This window comes from Haliotis cracherodii, unplaced genomic scaffold (genome assembly GCF_022045235.1).
Source record: "Haliotis cracherodii isolate W230 unplaced genomic scaffold, xgHalCrac1.p SCAF_16, whole genome shotgun sequence".
Taxonomy (NCBI): domain Eukaryota; kingdom Metazoa; phylum Mollusca; class Gastropoda; order Lepetellida; family Haliotidae; genus Haliotis; species Haliotis cracherodii.
Genome location: NW_027266271.1, coordinates 21844603 through 21866130, shown reverse-complemented (window position 1 = coordinate 21866130; position 21528 = coordinate 21844603). Strand labels below are relative to the sequence as shown.

The 21528-nt window shown below is 38.8% G+C and overlaps 1 protein-coding gene across 9 annotated transcripts in view; it reads left to right on the top strand.

Moving 5' to 3' along the window:
- The window catches only part of LOC139463930 (myosin-IIIb-like), a 139162-nt gene that overhangs the window by 79353 nt on the left and 38281 nt on the right, over nucleotides 1–21528 (top strand). For all 9 annotated transcript variants that reach the window (XM_071245372.1, XM_071245380.1, XM_071245377.1 and 6 more), the window contains 12 exons: nucleotides 870–1015; nucleotides 12190–12255; nucleotides 14241–14331; nucleotides 14876–15034; nucleotides 16104–16220; nucleotides 16329–16433; nucleotides 17571–17654; nucleotides 18071–18221; nucleotides 19305–19356; nucleotides 20352–20447; nucleotides 20663–20774; nucleotides 21172–21301. In XM_071245372.1, the coding sequence (XP_071101473.1) occupies nucleotides 870–1015; nucleotides 12190–12255; nucleotides 14241–14331; nucleotides 14876–15034; nucleotides 16104–16220; nucleotides 16329–16433; nucleotides 17571–17654; nucleotides 18071–18221; nucleotides 19305–19356; nucleotides 20352–20447; nucleotides 20663–20774; nucleotides 21172–21301 (1309 nt within the window). The remainder of the gene's footprint in view (nucleotides 1–869; nucleotides 1016–12189; nucleotides 12256–14240; nucleotides 14332–14875; nucleotides 15035–16103; nucleotides 16221–16328; nucleotides 16434–17570; nucleotides 17655–18070; nucleotides 18222–19304; nucleotides 19357–20351; nucleotides 20448–20662; nucleotides 20775–21171; nucleotides 21302–21528) is intronic.

Below are 21528 nucleotides of genomic sequence, written 5' to 3'. Positions count from 1 at the left end.
AAGTGATCCATGGCTTTTGAGAAACTGTACTGTGAAGAACGTGCTTTGCATTGACATTCAAGTATGCAATGGTATGGTTGTCTGTTCGAACCAAAAGTTTTAAAATTTACCTTTGATAATGATGCTATTGTATATATATAGCAAGGGCTTGTTCAGAGGAGGCCAGGATTTTGTATGTTCCATGCCGAAACACGGTCAGAAGAGGCATTTTGATTGGTTGAATCATGATCGAGAGACATTCTGTGCCAAGTTGGTAATTGGAGAGATGGAGCTGTGATGTCTCTTCTGAAATGGTGGCAAATAGGTCCCATGTATCTATCTGAATAGCATATGATGAACTTGCTGATTCCAAGTGTGTCGCGAAGATGTGTAATTGTTACACCCAATCTGTGCAACTAACTATTGCATTCATTTGGCAGGCCGTTTGCTCAATGTGTGCAATGTGCAAACAAGTATCTGCTCATTGCACGCAATGGGCAGTTGCACAGATTTGGTGTAACATATACAGGGGTGTCGGGTAGCCTTGTGGTTAAAGCGTTCGCTCGTCACGCAAAAGACCCGGGTTCGATTCCCGACATGGGTACAATGTGTGAAGCCCATTTCTGGTGTCCCCTGCCGTGATATTGCTGGAATATTGCTAAAAGCGGCGTAAAACCATACTCACTCACTCACTCACTGTAACATATACATGAAAAATGTCTACAGATAAAATCAAGGTGTTTTTTGTTGTTTTATTTTGTGTTGGTTCTCACATATACAAGCCACTATTTCATAATTAGCCCTTACATGCCTACTTGGCTTGTGTGACTTAGGTTTTGTCTGTTCTGTTAGGGAAGACAATATAATCAAGTTTGTATGAATGTGTTCAGGTGATTGCCTGTGAGCAGCAGATCGAGTACTCCTACGACATCCGCTGTGACATATGGTCCCTGGGGATTACTGCCATCGAGCTGGCTGACGGAGCACCCCCCCTGGCTGACATTGACCCTCGGAGAGCCCTTTTTAAGATAGCCAGGTGAGATCATTATCAACACCATATCCAAATTCATTTTCATGAACAACACATTTTTTTCGTTGGTTTCATATTATAATTGTATTAGGGAGTATTTTGGGGTGTTATTTTGAGAATACTTTTTTGTTTGATTTTAAAAAATGATAATGAAAATATTTATAGAAGTCTGTTGATAACATGTTGTGTCTTTTGCTCGGGATGGTCGTTCATTTCATTTTCAATATTCGGGATACCAAAGAAAACCCGAGGCAAGGGAGTTAACTGACTTCATAAGTCCAGTTTCCACCCTTGCCGAACTAGGCTGGAATTCCTGGGCTCAATCATAGCTCCACCAGTGGCTACTACGAGTTATGTCCCTTCTAAGCCTCTCTTTTGGACGAATGAAATCCCACCTCTCGTATCACTTGCATTTGCTTCAAAGCAAATGGCGGCGCTCAGTCAAATCGATCTAATAAAAAATCAAGATCTATACTGTGATAAAACGGGTCTCACATCGCGAAGTGCATCAAATCACGTGAGCACCTTGATTAAAAACATGAAAAGATTTGGAAAATATCTGTTGACAACGAGTTGGCAGTGCACATGCTTTGTAAATCATGCAATCGACCAAAATCTGCACGTCATTTTACAAACCGGATTTCAATTTCGTTGTGAGATTTTGATTGGACTATGCATAGACTTGTTAGTCCAGCCAAAATGTTACTCCGTAATACCAGCCTAGTTCAGCAAGGGTGGAAACTGGACTTTTATAGTCAGTTAACTCCCTTGACTCGGGAAGATGCCAAAGTGTGAATATTTACACACTTTAGAAATAGCCAGACAGAATACAAAAGATGACACAATCTCATAAAGTTTGCATTGTATGGCATGTTGAAGTTGTGAGAAATGACACTCACCACATTCGTGCCTTCTTAATGTGCCTCTAATGTTCTTCGTGCCTTATTGACTGCCAGCGAGTTCCGTAACAGATCTGTGCTTGTGCATTTGGTTTGTTGCAGTCTGCATGATTTACTGTGTCAGGTTCCATTGAATGTGTCAGGTTTTAATGTGTCGGGTTTTAATCATTACTATGCAAACTTCATGGGATTGTGTCCTTGTTTGTAACGTTTGTGGTTATTTCTATTTACAGTTTGTACATATTCCGTAGTTTGAAGGCTCTCTGCTGGTTTTCTTTGGTAGACCTGTATTAAAACTAGAAATGTAGATTCTTCAAAGGCCCACTGAACATCCCAAACCCTGTATCACCCTGTAACCAGCTGCTGGTCTGGAATGTGTGTCGGTTGTAATGGACATCATCATACGATAGCTATAACCGAGGATGTATTTTTTAAATGTCAACATTTCAGCTACATAAAACCGTCCCCTGAAAGAGGGTGAGATTTTAGACATGCTTCAAATATTTATACATATATATGCTTTTATGTTATTTCATCAGTTCATTCAGACCAGAACTATGGATGTTATAAGGACATTTTATGGACATTATAGGGACATTAAATGGACGTTATATGGACATTGTAAGGACATTATATGGACATTATAAGGACATTATATGGACATTTTATGTACATTATAGGGACGTTATATGGACATTGTAAGGACATTACATGGACATTATATGGACATTATAAGGACATTATATGGACATTTTGTGGACATAGAGCTGGCCCCCTGTAGCCTTCTTGAATGAACTTGTGACATTCCAGTGGTCTTCCATTTACTATTTTGCTAAGGAAATATCTCAATATTATTAATAATAAACAGTATTTGGAGTGTTTGTGTGAAATTCAAATTCATTTATGACTGCAATATAATCTTTCATCATTATTTTGATAACTGAATGAACTGGATAACATGATGTAGATCTGAAACCTCCCAGCTCTGCTATATATGAACTGAGAACTGATGTAGATCTGAAACCTCCCAGCTCTGCTATATATGAACTGAGAACTGATGTAGTCAAAGGACATTGGATATGATAATTGAGAGGCTGCATATTTTCAACTTTCAGGGGAATGGATGTCAATGAATTTATGAGTAAATGTATTTGGCTCATATAGCATTGTTGTAAATAAACTGCTAGATTTTTTAAACTCATGTGACTTGAAAAAATAACAGCTCATGCCTCTATTGTTTGACCAAAGATATTTAACATCAATCTAGCAATTTATGTTACATGGAAACAATATTTGATGAAATGCGCTTACATCTCCCAAAGTGTTGATAACTACTGGTAAGTGAGGATACGTTGAGGTGAGACCTGACAATTAACTCCTTAGGACTATGTATGAGGTCCGCCCTCTGGCATGTACCATTGGGAAGAAGGGACTAGCAGGTGGTTCGCGACAGGTAGTATGATGGATATGTACATGTCCTGTCTCGACTAACGAGTTCTAGGCAAGTTCAATAGCACATAATAGTATCTGCTGATGTGAGGTACCGAATGACCATGAAAACGGTGACAGCAAATTTGCATTGAAAACACAAATTGAGAATTATCGTGACAATGAAGGAAATCTGTTTGGCTATAAAAATGGAATACTATTTTTACCCCAGAGATCAATAATGAAACAGTGTCATGTCAATCATCAAAATGTACACTATTTCTCAATGTTATTTATGACATAGGCTAATTCTTGAGCCTGATAATGTATGATTAGGCCATGCTTACCTAGCTTTGACAAGTTTGTTCGTAATTAGCTTCTATCAAATGACTTTTTGAGAATTCTGGTATCGACTTGTCACACCGACCTCTTGATAGTCTTATGAGCGACATGTGTGTCTTCAGGAGCGTAGTCAATTTCATCGTCATGACCTGCACATGCACAGCATGCGTACACCCTCTCTACCTGTAACAAACCAAATATGTTTGCCCAAATTCTGTGCACCACCTGCTTGTCTCAAACGTGTTTTGTGGGTTGGTTCAACACGTCCTGGCTTACCAGTACAGATCACAAGGTATATTTTCATTAAATAATTGGTCTAAGCTGTACAGAGTTGCACCCCTTTGCTGTGTCAGGATCTTTGGTTTGAATTCCAGATTCCCTAAACATCATACTCAAAAGAAGTTAAGGACCACATGATTCTTTCATATTACTAGATTTAACTTTCATGGCATGACAGTTAACATGTGCAGTAATATGAAAGAATCGGGTTGTCCTTAACTTCTTTTGAGTAGCATATTAAATTGGTCCCAGGGACTTTCCATCTACATTTAGACAATACCCCAGTTATAACCAAACTAGGGGGCACGGGCGGCCCAGTCGTCTAAGGCGCCGAGATTCGCTGTGCGAGTTGCGCCCCTTGGGCACGCCAGAAAACTATGATTGTGGGTTCGAATCCCAGTTCGCCCCAATTATGTTTCTAGGTTTGTCAGCACCATACCTGTGCTCGTGGGTTTCACCAGAGTGGTAAACATGCTGAGACCTGCATCACTTCTGGCTTTCCTCCCACAATAAGCTGACACGCCACGATATAACTGGAATACTGTTAAAAACTCACTTCAAATTAAGAGTAAAATCAGATCACATCAATATGAAGTCAGTGCATCACGGTAAATCCTGCTGACATGGGCAACATGCTGGGGAGATGTTTGTACACACACACGACACAGATAATGAACAGCATGGACCCATATCACCTACTTGCTTAGCTTCAGTTGGACACAATATGGATGGCAGTTATAACCTAGTTGTGTGTGTGTGCATCAGATCTGCTTGTCATGTGTCGCTTCATCTATGTAAGCATGTTGTATTTATCACCTTGATATTGCCTGCATGTTTAGAGGAACATTGGAAATGCAGTGGTCATTTACATGATGTATATATAGAAAATAACTCACACAAAATGTGTACAGCTAATTTGAGATGATCCTGCCATTTTACTTCCAGCTTTCTATTGCTGAATATTGATTTTCTTTTTCACCATGTCTAAACTTTATTTGCAGATATTATGTAGCATGAATAAGGAAATCTGATAGAACAGTTGACATCGCCAGTGGAATCTGAAAAAGCTTGAAAAACCCCATAAAATCTTCCGACCCGTGCATAGTATGAACCCCTTTCATCATCTCTCATTCTAGGTACAAAAAACTCACATCACTGACAGCAATATACCGTATTCAACGTAATAAGCGCCCAGGGCGCTCTCAAAATTAGAAATAGGGGGCGCTTATTAGAATATTATTTTGAGTTGAAAGATCGTAAATTTCGTGGTTTATGCTAACAGCCTGAAATGTTTACGTACGACAGATATATTTTTCAAGAATTTAATTGCCCATAATTAAGGGTGATATAACACACGAGTGTGTATTATTCACGAATAAATAAGTCTTGTGTACATGGATCAATCGGAAGGGGTGCTGATTGGGATTGTTCACTAGCTAATATATTAGCAAATATCGCCGTGGGCGCTTATTAGAGCTGGGCGCTTATTATGTCGAATACGGTAAAGTATATTTATATGGACATCCAGGGCTAAGAGGATTCCACAATGCTAAGATTTTAATGATGTGACAATTGTTATTCTCAGTCTATTGCATGGATGTAAGATGACCATTACAATATTGCTTTCTGGAGAGTCTGATCCATGAGCTTATTCCAGAAAGCAGTTGTAGCACTATATTGTTTCCCCCAAGTTTTGTTTGTGGTTCTTACTATGAGTAATATGTTATTTATAACAACACGGTAAGCTAGTGGTATAAGTAGTTTTGGCAACTTGGCTACAGAAGTCCTAGCTATTTCAGCTCAAAAGTCAATCTGTGTTTCCTGCAAAGTTGTCTCCCTTTCTCTAGCTATCACTAAGATGTCCTAGTGATCCCAGTTATTCATAGAGTTGTCTCCCTTTCTCCAGCAATCACAAACATATTCAATTGATTCCCGTTACTCATGGAGAGTTGTCTCCCTTTCTCCAGCAATCACAAACACGTTCACGTGATCCCATGCAGTTACTCATAGGGAGTTGTCTCCCTTTATCCAGCAATCACCAAGCTCCTTCCCAGCGCGTGACACCTTCGTTACACTCTCGGTAACATCGCTGCCACCAGTGTGGGTGCGGTCATTACAAGAATCTTGAAATTTGGCCTCTAACCCCAAATGTAGTAACGTTCATACTTTTGTTTATATCTTTGGGAATGCCATCATAGTGAATTTTGAAAAGGTTTATGACTGACCATGTTTTCCAGATGAACTTACTTTGTTGTTTGTATCATCAGATCGGTTCGAGACTGCAGACTAACGGAAAATCAACCAACTTCTCCCTTACATTCTTACTCTATCAATAACATGATAGTTTTAATGAAATAGACATTCAAATTGACAAACAAAGAAAGTAATTTAGCAGGGGTAAGTGTATTCGGCGTCAAGACAGTCGTCATTTGTTTGTAAACATAACAGTCATTCGGTTGCGAGTTCAACTCCAAGCATGGTTGGGGCCACCTATCACAAGTTTTGACTGGTGGCAGCGATAGTATAGAGAGCTCCGCAAACAGGCTATGGCTGTGAGGAGCTTGAGCAATCACAACACGTTCAAGTGATGCCAATTCTCATTTAGTTGTCTCCCTTTCTCCAGCAATCACAAACACATTCAAGTGATCCCAATTCTCATTTAGGTGTCTCCCTTTCTCCAGCAATCACAAACACATTCAAGTGATCCCAATTCTCATAGAGTTGTCTCCCTTTCTCCAGCAATCACAAACACGTTCAAGTGATCCCAATTCTCATAGAGTTGTCTCCCTTCCTCCAGCAATCACAAACACGTTCAAGTGATCCCAATTCTCATAGAGTTGTCTCCCTTCCTCCAGCAATCACAAACACGTTCAAGTGATCCCAATTCTCATAGAGTTGTTTCCCTTTCTACAGCAATCACAAACACGTTCAAGTGACCCCAATTCTCATAGAGTTGTCTCCCTTTCTCCAGCAATCACAAACACGTTCAAGTGATCCCAATTCTCATAGAGTTGTCTCCCTTCCTCCAGCAATGACAAACACGTTCAAGTGATCCCAATTCTCATATAGTTATCTCCCTTTCTCCAGCAATGACAAACACATTCAAGTGATCCCAATTCTCATATTGTTATCTCCCTTTCTCCAGCAATCACAAACACGTTCAAGGGATCCCAATTATCATGTACTTGTCTCCCTTTCTCCAGCAATCACAAACACGTCCAAGTGATCCCATTTCTAATAGAGTTGTCTCCCTTTCTCCAGCAATCACAAACACGTTCAAGTGATCCCAATTCTCATGTAGTGGTCTCCCTTTCTCCAGCAATCACAAACACGTTCAAGTGAACCCAATTCTCATAGTCTTGTTGCTAGGTGAGACACAAAGTGGCACACATGCACACCAGGGCCTTTAGGACGTGCCATGGCTGCATTGTTCTGTACCATGATAACCCAAACAAATCTCTCCATGTGGAATCAACTTTATTAGTTGATTTCTAAATCAACAAATTACTTTACAGCGTTACTTCCTTTGTATTTGCACAAACATTTACAACAGCAAAATGTCCTTAAAGAAGGTTTCCAGATTATCAAGATTTCAGTGTGTTCAAATTAGGGCTGGGACGAGTCCAAATTTACTACCCGGGTACCCACCACGCTACTACCAGACCCTACCCGAATACCCGCTATATGTCTCAAGACTTGGGTGTAATAAGTCCGATTGGGAATAGTGTGACCGTAGCCCTGGTAAAATGTATTTAGATACATGTATAAAACAATCTGGTCATGCATACACAGAAGTTGACTGAAGTTTTGTCTTTAATTCAAACCCATAAAGGTCAGAAGGAATGGATGCATAGTCAGAAAGAAATGTGAACAATAGTGACTTGTAGTGTAGCCATAGAGTTTTAGATATTTTTTTCAATAAACAATAATATCACGTGACTAACCACGGGTCCGGGTAGTCCTGCGGGTACCTGGGTCCTACTCAGTACCCACCCGACCCGAGTACCCTAGTTACCCGTCCCAGCCCTAGTTCAAATCTCAGTCTGCAGCTTCATGTGAACCACTATGTTGATGTGGAAAGTCTTGTGTTAATCCTGGCATTGACATCAGCAGGATATAAGGTAAAATTACTGCTAAAAAACTTGACATCCATGACCACATGCCTATTTACAGACACATATCCTTTTGGAGTTGCTCAGCAAAGTTGATGCTCCCTAAATGACACATTTCAATTTTCACACTGGCTTGTTTTCAGAATCCAAAATTGGAACACAAACACTATGAGGCTTGAATTAGAACCACAGCAAGTGTGTACAATGTCCTCTCATGCTTTCGCTGCCAAGTGTTTTCACTTGTGATTGTGAGAACCTCATTAAGTTCAGAAAGTTATTTGAATTTTTTAAAAGTTTGCCTCCTACATATCTTCTTTGCATATTGACAAGAATATCATAAACACAAAATATATGACAAAATATGTCTGAGACATTCTTTAAGGATGTCTGAGGATAATGCTACCATGGGGACCAAGGCCACATCCTCTTTCATATTTCCAGTTAATTTCATCTGGAAAAAAACCCAAAAGACAAATATGAAATAAAGTACTCTAAAATTCTATCTTTAATGGATTAAAAATTATGAAGATGCAGCTGCAAAAAATAGACAAAATGTAACTGTTAACTTTTTAACTAATAATTGATCAATGTGTCTGTATATAGTGTCTGGCCATGTCTGGACATGTCTGGCCATGCAACACATCAAGAGCATGCTCTGTTATGAGAGGAGTAAATACATCAGGAGCTTGATAAAACATAACAAACATCCTTCACGGAGGACTTCTTTTTTTTCAATTTACAAATTAATCTGACACTCACACACAAAACGAATGAAATGCTTTAAATTTATTTATGCTTGTTTGATCTTTCTATTGTTGTTAAACATTTAGAAAAAAATAAATGAACTTTATTAAATTATAATTGATTTGATATAATATATTTGATATAGTCTCTGGCTACTGCAAACACCTTACAAAAAGAACAAATAAGGACTTCTCTGTAAGTACTTCATGTTTGGTGAGTCAGATGTTGAGAGATTGAAATGGGAACGTGTGACATTCATGTTTATTTCCACCATGGTATACATGACTGATAGTGAGACTTGTACACATTTAGTGATGATGTCATGATATGCTAATATAGTATAGGTCATAGGTCATAGGTCAAGGTGTCTGGACAATACATGACAGTTGTTGCTGTAAATATCGTAAAAAACCTTCATTAAAAAAGAATTAATATTTATTATTTCCCACAAACTGACTGACCCAATCCACTTTATGTCAAATATATAGCAAAAAATTGAAAGCCACAAAGTTTATTGAAAATTGATTATAAAAAGTATTACAATTGTGAAAAATAATATAAAATATGAAAAGCGTGGCTGAAGTGTAGAGTCATTCTGTTTATGAAGGGCTTGGTTTATTCATGTCTCATGTTTCGATCCAAACGTCTGGTGTCTTCTAGGTGTGGTCACATTCCCTGACGATACTTCTATTGAATAACCCACACAGACACATTAGCCTTTTTAAGATTGCGCAGTATTGATAAATGTCTCCCATTCCCTAACCCTGTTGGGGGTCATTGGCTATATTTGGGTTGTTTAAATGTAGAGTAAACTTAAGATATTTGATTATAGGCATTCTAACATTTAACATTAAATAACACATCATCAAATTTAAAACAAGAAAAATATACTACTCAATTCCTGATAAGGATACTGTGCTAGCTCACATGCTTGCGAAAGTTGGGAGACAACGTTTATAAATGTTTACTTTTGTTTATTATTGCTTGAAATGAAGCTTAACATGCGTCTGTTTCATGACCAAATTGCATCCAATTCGTACAACATCACGCATCACCAAACAACCAATCAGATTTATCCCATCCTGGATACTCAGAATATCCCTATCATATGTTGGGTAGGATATTAAACCATGTTCAGAAGTCCTCATTTCTGAGTTTTGAAGTAAATTGACCAGTCAGTTTGGATATCTACTCTAACAACAGATTGCCATTTTTAACCAATCAGATTACAGCTTACATGTGTTTAACAACCCACGTCCCCACGTCTGCCTGCACCACACTGTGACACTGATAAGAGGGTATATGTTTTGTGCTTGTCACATGCCCCCAGCAGTATATATGTAGGTGCTGATAAGTAGGGAATCACTTCCTAGTTGTACACGTATAAAGATTAATAGCAGTGTCGATAGTGTTTTGGGAACACGTAACAATGTAGTCAAGCTCTCCTACTTGTGGGGACAAGTCTGATGTTCATTTGCAGTGAAGGCTATGTTTTGATTTGAAGAAACATGATATTTACTTTTATTAGATAAAATTCGAATAAAATAATCCTTAAATTGATTATAAGAATTAATAAGAAACAGTATTAAGTGAGTATTTTCAGACACGTTTATTTTGATTTACACGAGCTATACCTAAACTTTTCAAAAGTTAAAAATTAAAAACAAATTCTGTGCTTGTTTGAAAAAATATTTTTTCTTCTTTTGCTTAATGTTTTATTTGAAGATATTACAAAAATTTGCCTCAAATCAAATGAATTTAAACAAAAGAAGATTTTTTAAAAGAATCTTCATGTCGCCAAGGCAACAATGTACAAAATAAATAAAATTATGTCTTAAATGCTGTGTAGTTAAAAAATGCTCACTTGAACACTCTTGACACATTTAATGGTGTTTGATGATTTATCATTTCAAAGTTCATTCTTAATCCCTGAATCACAATATTCTTGACATATCTATAAAATACATAGAAATATGTATGTTGCACACCTGAGCAATCTCTGATAGATATGTAGGTGTGACGCAACCCGCTCAACTGGGCGTCTTATCAGATACATATTATAGTTGGGTTCATTGGGGTCAAATCAGGCTTAGCACTTCTACAGGTTGGTGATCTGAGATAGGCCCGATCTAACGTGACACAATACATTGTGTGTGACTGTGTAGAAGGAAGCCCAGGTTTGTTTTAAGACTGGGTAGTGTCAGTGATCTGTCACTGGAGTATAGTTATGTATTCCTTGGGCAGGTCATGCTGACATACAAGTTGTAAGAGTATGTGGCACTTTCAGGATTATGGTTCTATTTATATCGGATATATTTTGTAGATTTATTCACTTATGATCAATGATTTTGTTCTTTCAGATTTTGACTTTATTGTTTCAGGTGTAAGTTTTCTGTAGTATCTAAATGAAGTCAAATTGTAATGTTTTTTTGTTTATGTGCATGTTTCTTAACAATTTGACATGACTTTAAAATGTTATGGTTATATTTGTGATAAGCATGTCCACATGCTGTGATCTGTGATATTTATTGTTTGTCAAGTGTGTTTATTCACTGTCAGAGTGAGTAATCACAGTGCAATGTCAAGTTTCACCTGTATATCACCTTAGGAAAATTTTATATTTTTAATTCAGATTTGTATTATTCCAAAACCATTTGCTTATATATCTTTCGAAATCAATGTTACAGTTTGTAATTCATTTCATAGATTTTGAATGAACACTTTTGTGTGGTTGTAGACAATGTAGATATGTGCAGACTTAACACTTTTGTGTGGTTGTAGACTTTGTAGATATGTGCAGAATGAACACTTTTGTGTGGTTGTAGACAATGTAGATATGTGCAGAATGAACACTTTTGTGTGGTTGTAGACAATGTAGATATGTGCAGAATGAACACTTTTGTGTGGTTGTAGACTTTGTAGATATGTGCAGAATGAACACTTTTGTGTGGTTGTAGACAATGTAGATATGTGCAGAATGAACACTTTTGTGTGGTTGTAGACAATGTAGATATGTGCAGACTTAACACTTTTGTGTGGTTGTAGACAATGTAGATATGTGCAGAATGAACACTTTTGTGTGGTTGTAGACAATGTAGATATGTGCAGAATGAACACTTTTGTGTGGTTGTAGACAATGTAGATATGTGCAGAATGAACACTTTTGTGTGGTTGTAGACAATGTAGATATGTGCAGACTTAACACTTGTGTGTGGTTGTAGACAATGTAGATATTGCATGAGCTGCTGATCATCAGTGACAGATATGGATGTGTTTTTTTTATGGATGTATATTGCACTCTGTGTGTTGTATATTGCACCCTATCTGTCATATATGGCAGGAGGTAAGTTGTATATTGCATCTTTGTATATTTCAGGTCACCGCCACCCACATTCAGGCAGCCTGATCTCTGGTCACAAAACTTTAAGGATTTTGTTAAAAAGTAAGCATTTATAATAAATAGAATTGTTTTTGAATATTGAATTGTGTATAGATGTTAACTTGATGGCAACAAATTACTAGCTAATTTGGTAATGATTCTTAGTCTGTATATACCCATATTCACCAAGATAATGATCCTTGGTCTGTATGTAACCATATTCACTATAATAATTACCCTTGATCCGTATGTACCCATATTCACCAAGATAATGATCATTGGTCTGTATATACCCATATTCACCATGATAATGATCAGGGGTCCGGAAATCGTCATATGCGCCGAACATGTCCGATTGGGAATCTCAAATGTCCGGTTTAAAATATTGCTTACCGGACATTTAAATTTTTCTGTCCGGGCATTTTAAAAAGTATTGTCCGGACATTCTTAAATTTCGACTGGACATGATCAACAGTTTCTGTCTGCAGTTGTAACACAATAAAGATTATCTACACTGACAAACTTTGTTTGTTTTGATTGTTGTAAATACACCGTACCTACATGATAGTCCAATCGGTCAATCACTGTAATAGGCAATAAACTGAGTTGACACTGATTAAACAAGGATTAATTACTGAGAACATCTTGTTAATTTGTGTGAAAGATGTTTACAACTGTACATAAATACCTTGCATCATCGATGTACCTCATTATCCCCACAATGCTACGATATGTAACCTCAGACAAGAAGCGAAAGCGTGACGACAGCCAGTCGACCGATGCAGATCGGTCGAGCGGATCTGCCAAACCCTCAAAGTCTGGACGATCATTTTGTAAGTCGTGGCTAACGACTTTCTCTTGGTTGACATACAATGAGGATTTGCAGATTTTATTGTTTTCAGTAGCTAGTCATATATTGAATCTTAATTGACTGCCATTTTGCTTTCTGTGACGATCAATATCAATTTTTTTTATGGTCAATAATTAAGTACAGATGAAAAAAGTATTCAAATAACTATTGCTATCAACAATATTTTAGTATTTGTGATTATACTATCTGTCTTGTTTTTAAATAATCTTTAGTTAAAAAAACAACACTTTTCCCGTGAGGTCACTTGATAACCAAACATGGGATAATAGTCTCGATCCAAATGTTACAACGCATACACTTGAGCAGACTCATGAATGTAACTCATGAACATTAATTAGACTGTTCACTATGTTAACAGATCGTTATTATAAACGTTATCAGAAACAAACGTATGTTTTCCATATATATCTAAAATGATATTATTTATTATTAATTGTCCGGTGAATTAAACAATTTAAATTGAAACAGTTCATAATTCATCATATTATGAATACGTAGATCTAACAATTTGTTAAGTGTGTGAAAGGTCGTACTGAAATACGCTATTTGAAGGGGACGTGGCCTAAATGCAAATGTCTGATTGGGATTTTAAATTTTCCGGACCCCTGATAATGATCCTTGATCCGTATATACCCATATTCACCATGAAAATGAGCCTTGGTCTGTATGTACCCATATTCACCATGATAATGAGCCTTGATCCGTATGTACCCATATTCACCATGATAATGAGCCTTGGTCTGTATGTACCCATATTCACCATGATAATGAGCCTTGGTCTGTATGTACCCATATTCACCATGATAATGAGCCTGGGTCTGTATGTACCCATACTCACCATGATAATGATCCTTGGTCTGTATGTACCCATATTCACCATGATAATGATCCTTAATCCGTATGTACCCATATTCACCATGATAATGAGCCTTGGTCTGTATGTACCCATATTCACCATGATAATGAGCGTTGGTCTGTATGTACCCATATTCACCATGATAATGAGCCTTGGTCTGTATGTACCCATATTCACCATGATAATGATCCTTGATCCGTATGTACCCATATTTGTCCTCCTACATTAGGAAGACCAACTGTATTTGAAATAAAGTAATAAGCTGTGTCAAGCCCCCACTCACACACACTGTCATAGTTACACAGATATTTCCTTCCACAGATGCCTGATTAAAGATTTTGAGGAAAGACCATTCACAGAAGGTCTTCTGAATCATCCATTCATAGAAGACCTGCCACAAGACCCAACTGAGGTTGGTGTTCCCCAGATTTATGATTTAAGATTGACAAATTGATGGAAATATATGCGACAAAACCCTTTCCATAATCACAGGAAATCTCTGCTGAAACCCGAGTCCATTGTATGATTCTGACCATGTCATGAACATTGTTAGTGGACCACCGTCAAATAGTGATGATACCAGATGTTCCTGAAAAGATAAGGGTATCCTGCCCCTCTGGTAGCACCTGTTACAAACACATGCAAAGGCAAGTCAGTTGGTCACCTGAAAAAACATGGGAAAATATGGTACACGTAAACATAGGGAATTGCATTGAACATAATTTTTGTCACTCATGAATCAATTTACAATGAGAGTCTGATTTGGGATAGGATCAACAGTAGTAATATTTTAACTTCTATGAAAGCAGTTGTGTATTGAGGTTCCATGTTGAAGAGTAATGATCGATATATCCCAACTGTTGGATAACGCTCTACTCAGTATGCATACCTCCTGTCGTGAATGCCAGGAACTGTTACTGTAATTATGGACTAAACTTCATTGGTGGATGTTTCAGTACAAGGAGAAACTGAAACAACTTACATCAGAGATGGAGCGGACCATCCACGAGCCGGACATCACGACCAAACATGGCCGCATGAAGTCCCGTCGCAAGTCTAGACGAGAAGCAATACAGACAGCAGATGATCTTGCCTCTCTGGAGACATTAGATGATGTAAGTAGAGGCATATATTCACAATGAACAAAATAAACTTGTTTATTGAATTAATGGGGATTGAAAGTCAAATATCAATAAGATTAAGAATATCTTGCTTGTTTTTGTTTTTAGGTTGCCATGTTTTAGAATGTTTGTTCCTGTTTTTTTATCATATGATGATTGTGTCAGAATAGCAGTGTTCCTGTTTACTGGTAATTACCAGTTTTTACTGGTAAAATTTGGCTTTGACCAGTAATTTATGTGACTGTCAGTCTGAGGGACCAGCAGATAAAGTACCTTATGAATCTTTGTTGATGAACAAAACATTGGTGATATTCATATAAGTATATTTTTCAAACAAAGTCAGCTTGTCTGTTACCATCATGGTTGCTTCAAGGTTAAATATATATTTGTAGCGACTAGAAAAAATTTAGAAAAAAAAAGAAGGGAAAATTGTGACTGAGCTTTGTGCGATTGACGTGTAGATCTATGTTACTTCAGAGATGACATTGCATTGAACATGATGGAATTAAAACCAGGTAATTTTCACACGTTTTTTTATTTGTTGAAAGTTGGGACTGACAAAAATTAGGGAGGACTGGTAATTTGAAAATCCTATTGAAACACTGATATAGTACCAAGAATCCTGTGATTATTGTACGAGCTGATGGATCAGGAGTGGGTGGTTGCAGTGTGTGACATCGCTGTGTCGTCATGCTCAACAGCATGGATTGTACCTCAAGCTGTTGACCATTGGTTGCATAGTCCTGATTCAGTTATTTACAGGCTGTTGCGAAATAACTGCAATACCGCTGACTGGCGTAAAACAACATACACTCACTCAGACTTGCATTCTGGCTAATTTGGATCTTTAATTAATTGGCTGTTTGGTATTCATTTATGTGCTGCCTCATTTTCATTGCCAGGGCCCGTTCCACAAAGCAATCTAAGTGCTAAGTTGGTCGTAACTCCCATACTTTATCATAGGCTTACGATCAACGTAGCACTAAGATCGCTTTGTGGAACAGGGCCCAGGTGATATTTGTGTTGGACATTGTTTGTTTATGTAGTTTTGTTTGTATTGCAGGACGTGATTGTGTCCCAGTTGTTCAACAGGTACGGCCAGAATCTCATCTACACGTATATCGGGGACATCTTGCTGGCTGTCAACCCCTTCACCTTCATGACAATATACTCCGACGAGGTGGGTACTGTACTGATGGCGTGAGCTGGTGGGATTTAGTTGGCTTGTTAATAGGTAGTGTATAATTGTTCCGGTATGACTCTATATGTGCAATCTGTTGTGTTGCAGTACTCCAAGAAGTACATGAACGCCCCGAAGGACAGCTTGCCACCTCACATCTTCGCTGTTGCCGATCAGTCCTTCCAGATGATGATGCATAATAAACACAACCAGGTGAGTTCAGCAATGTCTCATTAATTGACGTGGGTGGAGTGCGTGGTGTGGTGGCGCAGGTGGCACGGGTCAGTTGTTTCATTCATACAATTCCCTGTGCAGAGTGCGTCCCTTGGGTGTGCCAGAACCCTATCATTGGTGGTGTGGATAGTCCAGTTGTTTTATTCATACAATTCACTGTGCAGAGTGCGTCCCTTGGGTGTGCCAGAACCCTATGATTGGTAGTGTGGATAGTCCAGTTGTTTTATTCACCACAATTCCCTGTGCAGGGTGCGTCCCTTGGGTGTGCCAGAACCCTATGATTGGTGGTGTGGATAGTCCAGTTGTTTCATTCATGCAATTCCCTGTGCAGGGTGCATTCCTTGGGTGTGCCAGAACCCTATGATTTCAATTCCATGTTTGCTCTGACTATATACCTAGGTGTGTCACCACCATATCCATGCTTGTGTTTTTCACCAAGGTGGCTATTGACTCCATCATTTTGGGCTTCTCTCCCACATCAAGCTGACACGCTGTGTTGTGGCTGAAAAACTGTTCAAGGCAGTGTTAAACCCAACTCACTCACTGCAATTTTCTGCTACTGTGACAGTTTCTGAGATCTGATTGGTCCACATGATCTTGGTAAAATGCTATGTATCCCGCCTTGGGAGGAAATAAATTTCTCCGCGGGTGAATAAATACCTTATACCCTGGCACGATCAAGTCAGGCTGCATGTGGATTTCTGAGATGGAGAATAAATCCCTTATACCCCGCTTCGATGCGAAAAGCTGCACGCTTTTTCCGAGTCAATGAAAGTCACGTGATATATATAGCTCAAGTTAACCTCAGCTCATTAGAACAGCTGTTTTCTATCAGTTTTGAATTTGTTTTTATTCTTTGACAATGTTATATTAAAACATGTTGGTAAGATAGTTTTGTTGTAGGAGGATCACAAAGGGTACATCAGGTTTTATGCATCCCTAGGTTTTATACCATGAGCATATGGTATAAAACCTAATGTGGGATGCATAAAACCCCCGTAATCCTGCTGAACTTACAATGTGACTAGCATCACTTGACATAGACGATGAGCATAAATATGGATGTGATGAGCCTCACTTGTCATAGATGATGTTGAGTATGTTTGTGTGCTGCAGTGTATTGTGATCAGCGGGGAGTCTGGGGCCGGCAAGACAGAGAGCGCCAACCTCCTGGTCCAGCAGCTCACCCAGCTAGGCAAGGTAAGATGGAGACGATGGTGCTCAAGTCTTGGGGATGTACTATTCAGCCCTCCGACTCTCGTGTGGACCCATTACAGAGAAACTTTGTGCCTGGTCTGGTGCCCATTTACAGCCGAGAACTTAAGCCTTGAAATGAGGCATTGTCTGTTTGTAATAAAGGGAATTGATCTGCATAATATATTTTGAGTTTAGAAAACTTCTATCAAAATTGGTACATGCCTAGTTCCCCTTTAATAGTTGACCTGAATGATGTACAGGTATTTTGCTGGATGACATTTACAGAAGCCCTGATTCTTACCCAGTGTAACACCATATGTTTCTATTTGATAGTTTCTGAAGTATATATCTACCACATAAACAAAATTAACTGGCATATTTTTCACTGTCTCTACTAAGATCTGTGTTTCGACACCTAGGCACCAAATCGTACATTAGAGGAGAGGATTTTACAAGTCAACCCTTTGATGGAAGCCTTCGGTAATGCCAAGACGGTCATCAACGACAACTCCAGTCGGTTCGGGAAGTACCTTGAGATGTTCTTCACAACTCACGGAACTGTCATGGGAGGTAGGTGTTGTATAATGGATTCAGAAAATGTAGAGCAAGGGTTTTAATTCACATGGAGCACATGGCATACATGCAGGCTGACATATTGGAACTCCCCCCTTTCTTACTCACTAACTGAAGAGTACATTTTATAACCGGAGTTATCTCCCCTAGATCATACTGTGAACGCATTAAGCCGTCTGGAGTTATCTCCCATAGACCACTACATTGAGTTACATAAAGACATAACAGTGGGTACACAAACAAAATCAACAAAATCAATTGTGTTGACAGGAGATCTTTTGCTCCAATACAATACCTCTGTGTGTGATGATGTTAACACAGCTCCATAACAGGTCACTTTGAGAACCCAGTCTGGGTTCTTGAACCAATTAGATGTCAGTTTTCTAAAACATTTTAGCTTCATCTCTTGTGTGTGTGTGTCTGATAGTCCGGACTGATTCTGATTTTAGAGTGCTAGCCCACTGAGATACTATGGCTCAGTTTGACATGAATATCCCACTCAGACATAGTATACTGACTCCGAGCCGACCAGTCCTTGTTTTAGCACCTTAATGCCGAGCGCCAGAAAGGGTAACAACAAGTATCATCTTTTGCCGTCTTTTGGTGTGACGCGTCCGGGGATCGAACCCCAGACCTTCCCATCTCTTGGCAAACCCTCAACCACTAGACCACAGAGGCGGTCTCATGATGTATAGAAATGCAGGATGCATAAAGTGCCCACAATAATATGTTACAGTGGAACTCAACACTTCAGTTTGAGAGTGTGACACAGAAATCAGATATGCTTGTCTGAAAACAGTTACTTCACACACTCATAATGAGAATTTAGAACCCATGACAGTGATTGGCTGATTAGGAAGTGGGTTTCAGAAGGGAATGCCAAATGTGAACTGGGTCAATTATGACATGACAAGCAGATGACGTCACATGAAAGACTATGTCGTCATGATGGCTGTTCAGACTGGCCAAATAACTTTTATGGTGTTTTTACAAGATGGCAACTAGCAAATTAGATAGCTGGATTCTATTTAATAGATGTGGATAGAAGAACTACAGTATGAATCCTCTTCTTTGTTTCAGCCAAAATTACTGAGTATCTGCTGGAGAAGTCGCGTGTCATTCATCAAGCAAAGTGAGTATAATCTTATCAGCAAGATGACCTTCCCTGGTCCATAGGGAGTCCGTGTGAGAATATAGGCCCCTAGCAACCTATGCTTGTCATAAGAAGTGACTAAATGGATCGTGTGGCCTGACTCGGTGACTTGGTTGATGAATGTTATCATTCCCAATTATGTTGATCGATGCTCATGAACTCAATCACTGGATTATCTGGTCCAGACTTGATTATTTGCAGACCTCCCCAGGACCTCTTGAATGTATCAGACATTTTCATCTTCATAAGAATACCTTACATCTTCCTGAAGCTGTGGCTTGTGTTTAGCAGCTCTCTGTTGAGGTTTGAACACCTTCCGACGACTACACTATGTGAAGATTCCGGGGTAGAATAGGTCTTCAGCAACCCATGCTTGCCGTAAAAGGTGACCATGCTTGTCGTAAAAGGCGACTAACGGGATCTGGTGGTCAGGCTCGCTGACTTGGTTGATGCAGGTCATCGATCCCAATTGCGTGGATCGATGCTCATGATAATAATCACTGAATTGTCTGGTCCAGACTCGATTATTTTGAAGACCGCCGTCATATAGCTGGAATATTGCTGAGTGCGGCGTTAAACAACAAACCAAGCAATCCAACTAACTACACTACACCATCAGTTGTAATCTGTTCCACTTTGTAGCAATATTGAAGGATCGAGAACTGGTTCAGAATAATAGCCCTCAATACTCTTGATTTTTACTTGTCCTCAGCACAATTAAGTAGTCTGATGCTAACAGACAAGCGTGAATTTTGAAGGTGCAGAAGAAATTATTTAGGTGGAAATATAAAATTGTGTCTAGGCTTTACTCTCATTGACTATAAAACAACTTTAAACATCATACTCTCCAGGTTGTGTTACATCTAGCTTTGTGCATGGGGTCACAGAACTGTAATGTAAAGCATCTTAAAAAGATTATGATCTCCAAACGATTGGTTGGTGGAGTTTGAAGGTGATGCTTGTGTTTACTTCAGAGGGGAGCAAAGTTTCCACATCTTCTATTACGTCCATGACGGCCTGATCTCCAGTGACAATGACAAGTTCCACCTTAAGAAGAGCAAAGTGTACAAGTAAGTCTCTCCTGTTGATAGGAAATATATGAGGGCATCTCTTCTGTTCACACTACATATATTTACTGTTCTCTGTCTTTGATGTCTGTGTTTGTCATTTAGCTAATCATCAGTGTCATAAATTTCATCTGCTGCCCAAACATTTATGTGGAATTTTGAAGAAATAATTAAATAAATAAAAATGAAAGTTTTGTATTCTTGGTTGTCTGTTTCAGGTATCTCCAGGAATACACCAGTGCTCCCCCAGACATAGCCTCATTGTCAGTACACCGGGTCAAGTTCAAGGCCATTCAGACATGTTTTGATGTAATTGGTTTCCAGAAAGAGGTACAGTTTTTTATACAGTAATTCTTGAAATTAACGCGACCGTTAATTCAAGGCGAAAAATGTGAATGATACTTCACATTTATGCCTTCAAAATGACTATCAACAATAAGACGGCCTCACTGCACACTTTGGCTAGCGGAAATACCAACTTGAATATATACACAAACACGGTTTATTGAGCAGCAGTTGTAACAAGTATATAACCATGTCATTCAAACAATAGGTATTACACAATAGGCATCCAGTGAGGTATCACTGCTGGGATTAAGAGTTTTACCCACTCCTGTCAAACTAGGCATCCTTGAACTATCCAAGGTTTTTCACAGTTAAAAATTAAATCTATACACCAAGAGTCGTCTTCCAAGATCTTTAATAAGAATACATGTATTCCTCACAGGAGGTGTCGTCTGTGTATGCTATCCTGTGTGGGATCCTGCACATTGGCAACATGGAGTTCCAGGAGAAAGAGCTGTCGGACCACACCGGGGACTGCTGTGTCATCAGTGACAGGAGTCTGCTAGATATAGGTAGGTTCATAGCCTGCACTTAGGTCATCTCCTCCCCAGGAGGTAAACTGGTAGCTGAAGGTTGATGTTTTTAACCTCATCATAAGATCACCACAAACAATTTGAAATCATAAACGAGCCAATTCTCCAATATAATTTAACTTTTATAACCTTCTAATCAAGTTGTGTGTCTTCAGTTTCCTCCCTTCTTGGAGTACACTGTTCTATAGTCTTCTCATCAAGTTGTT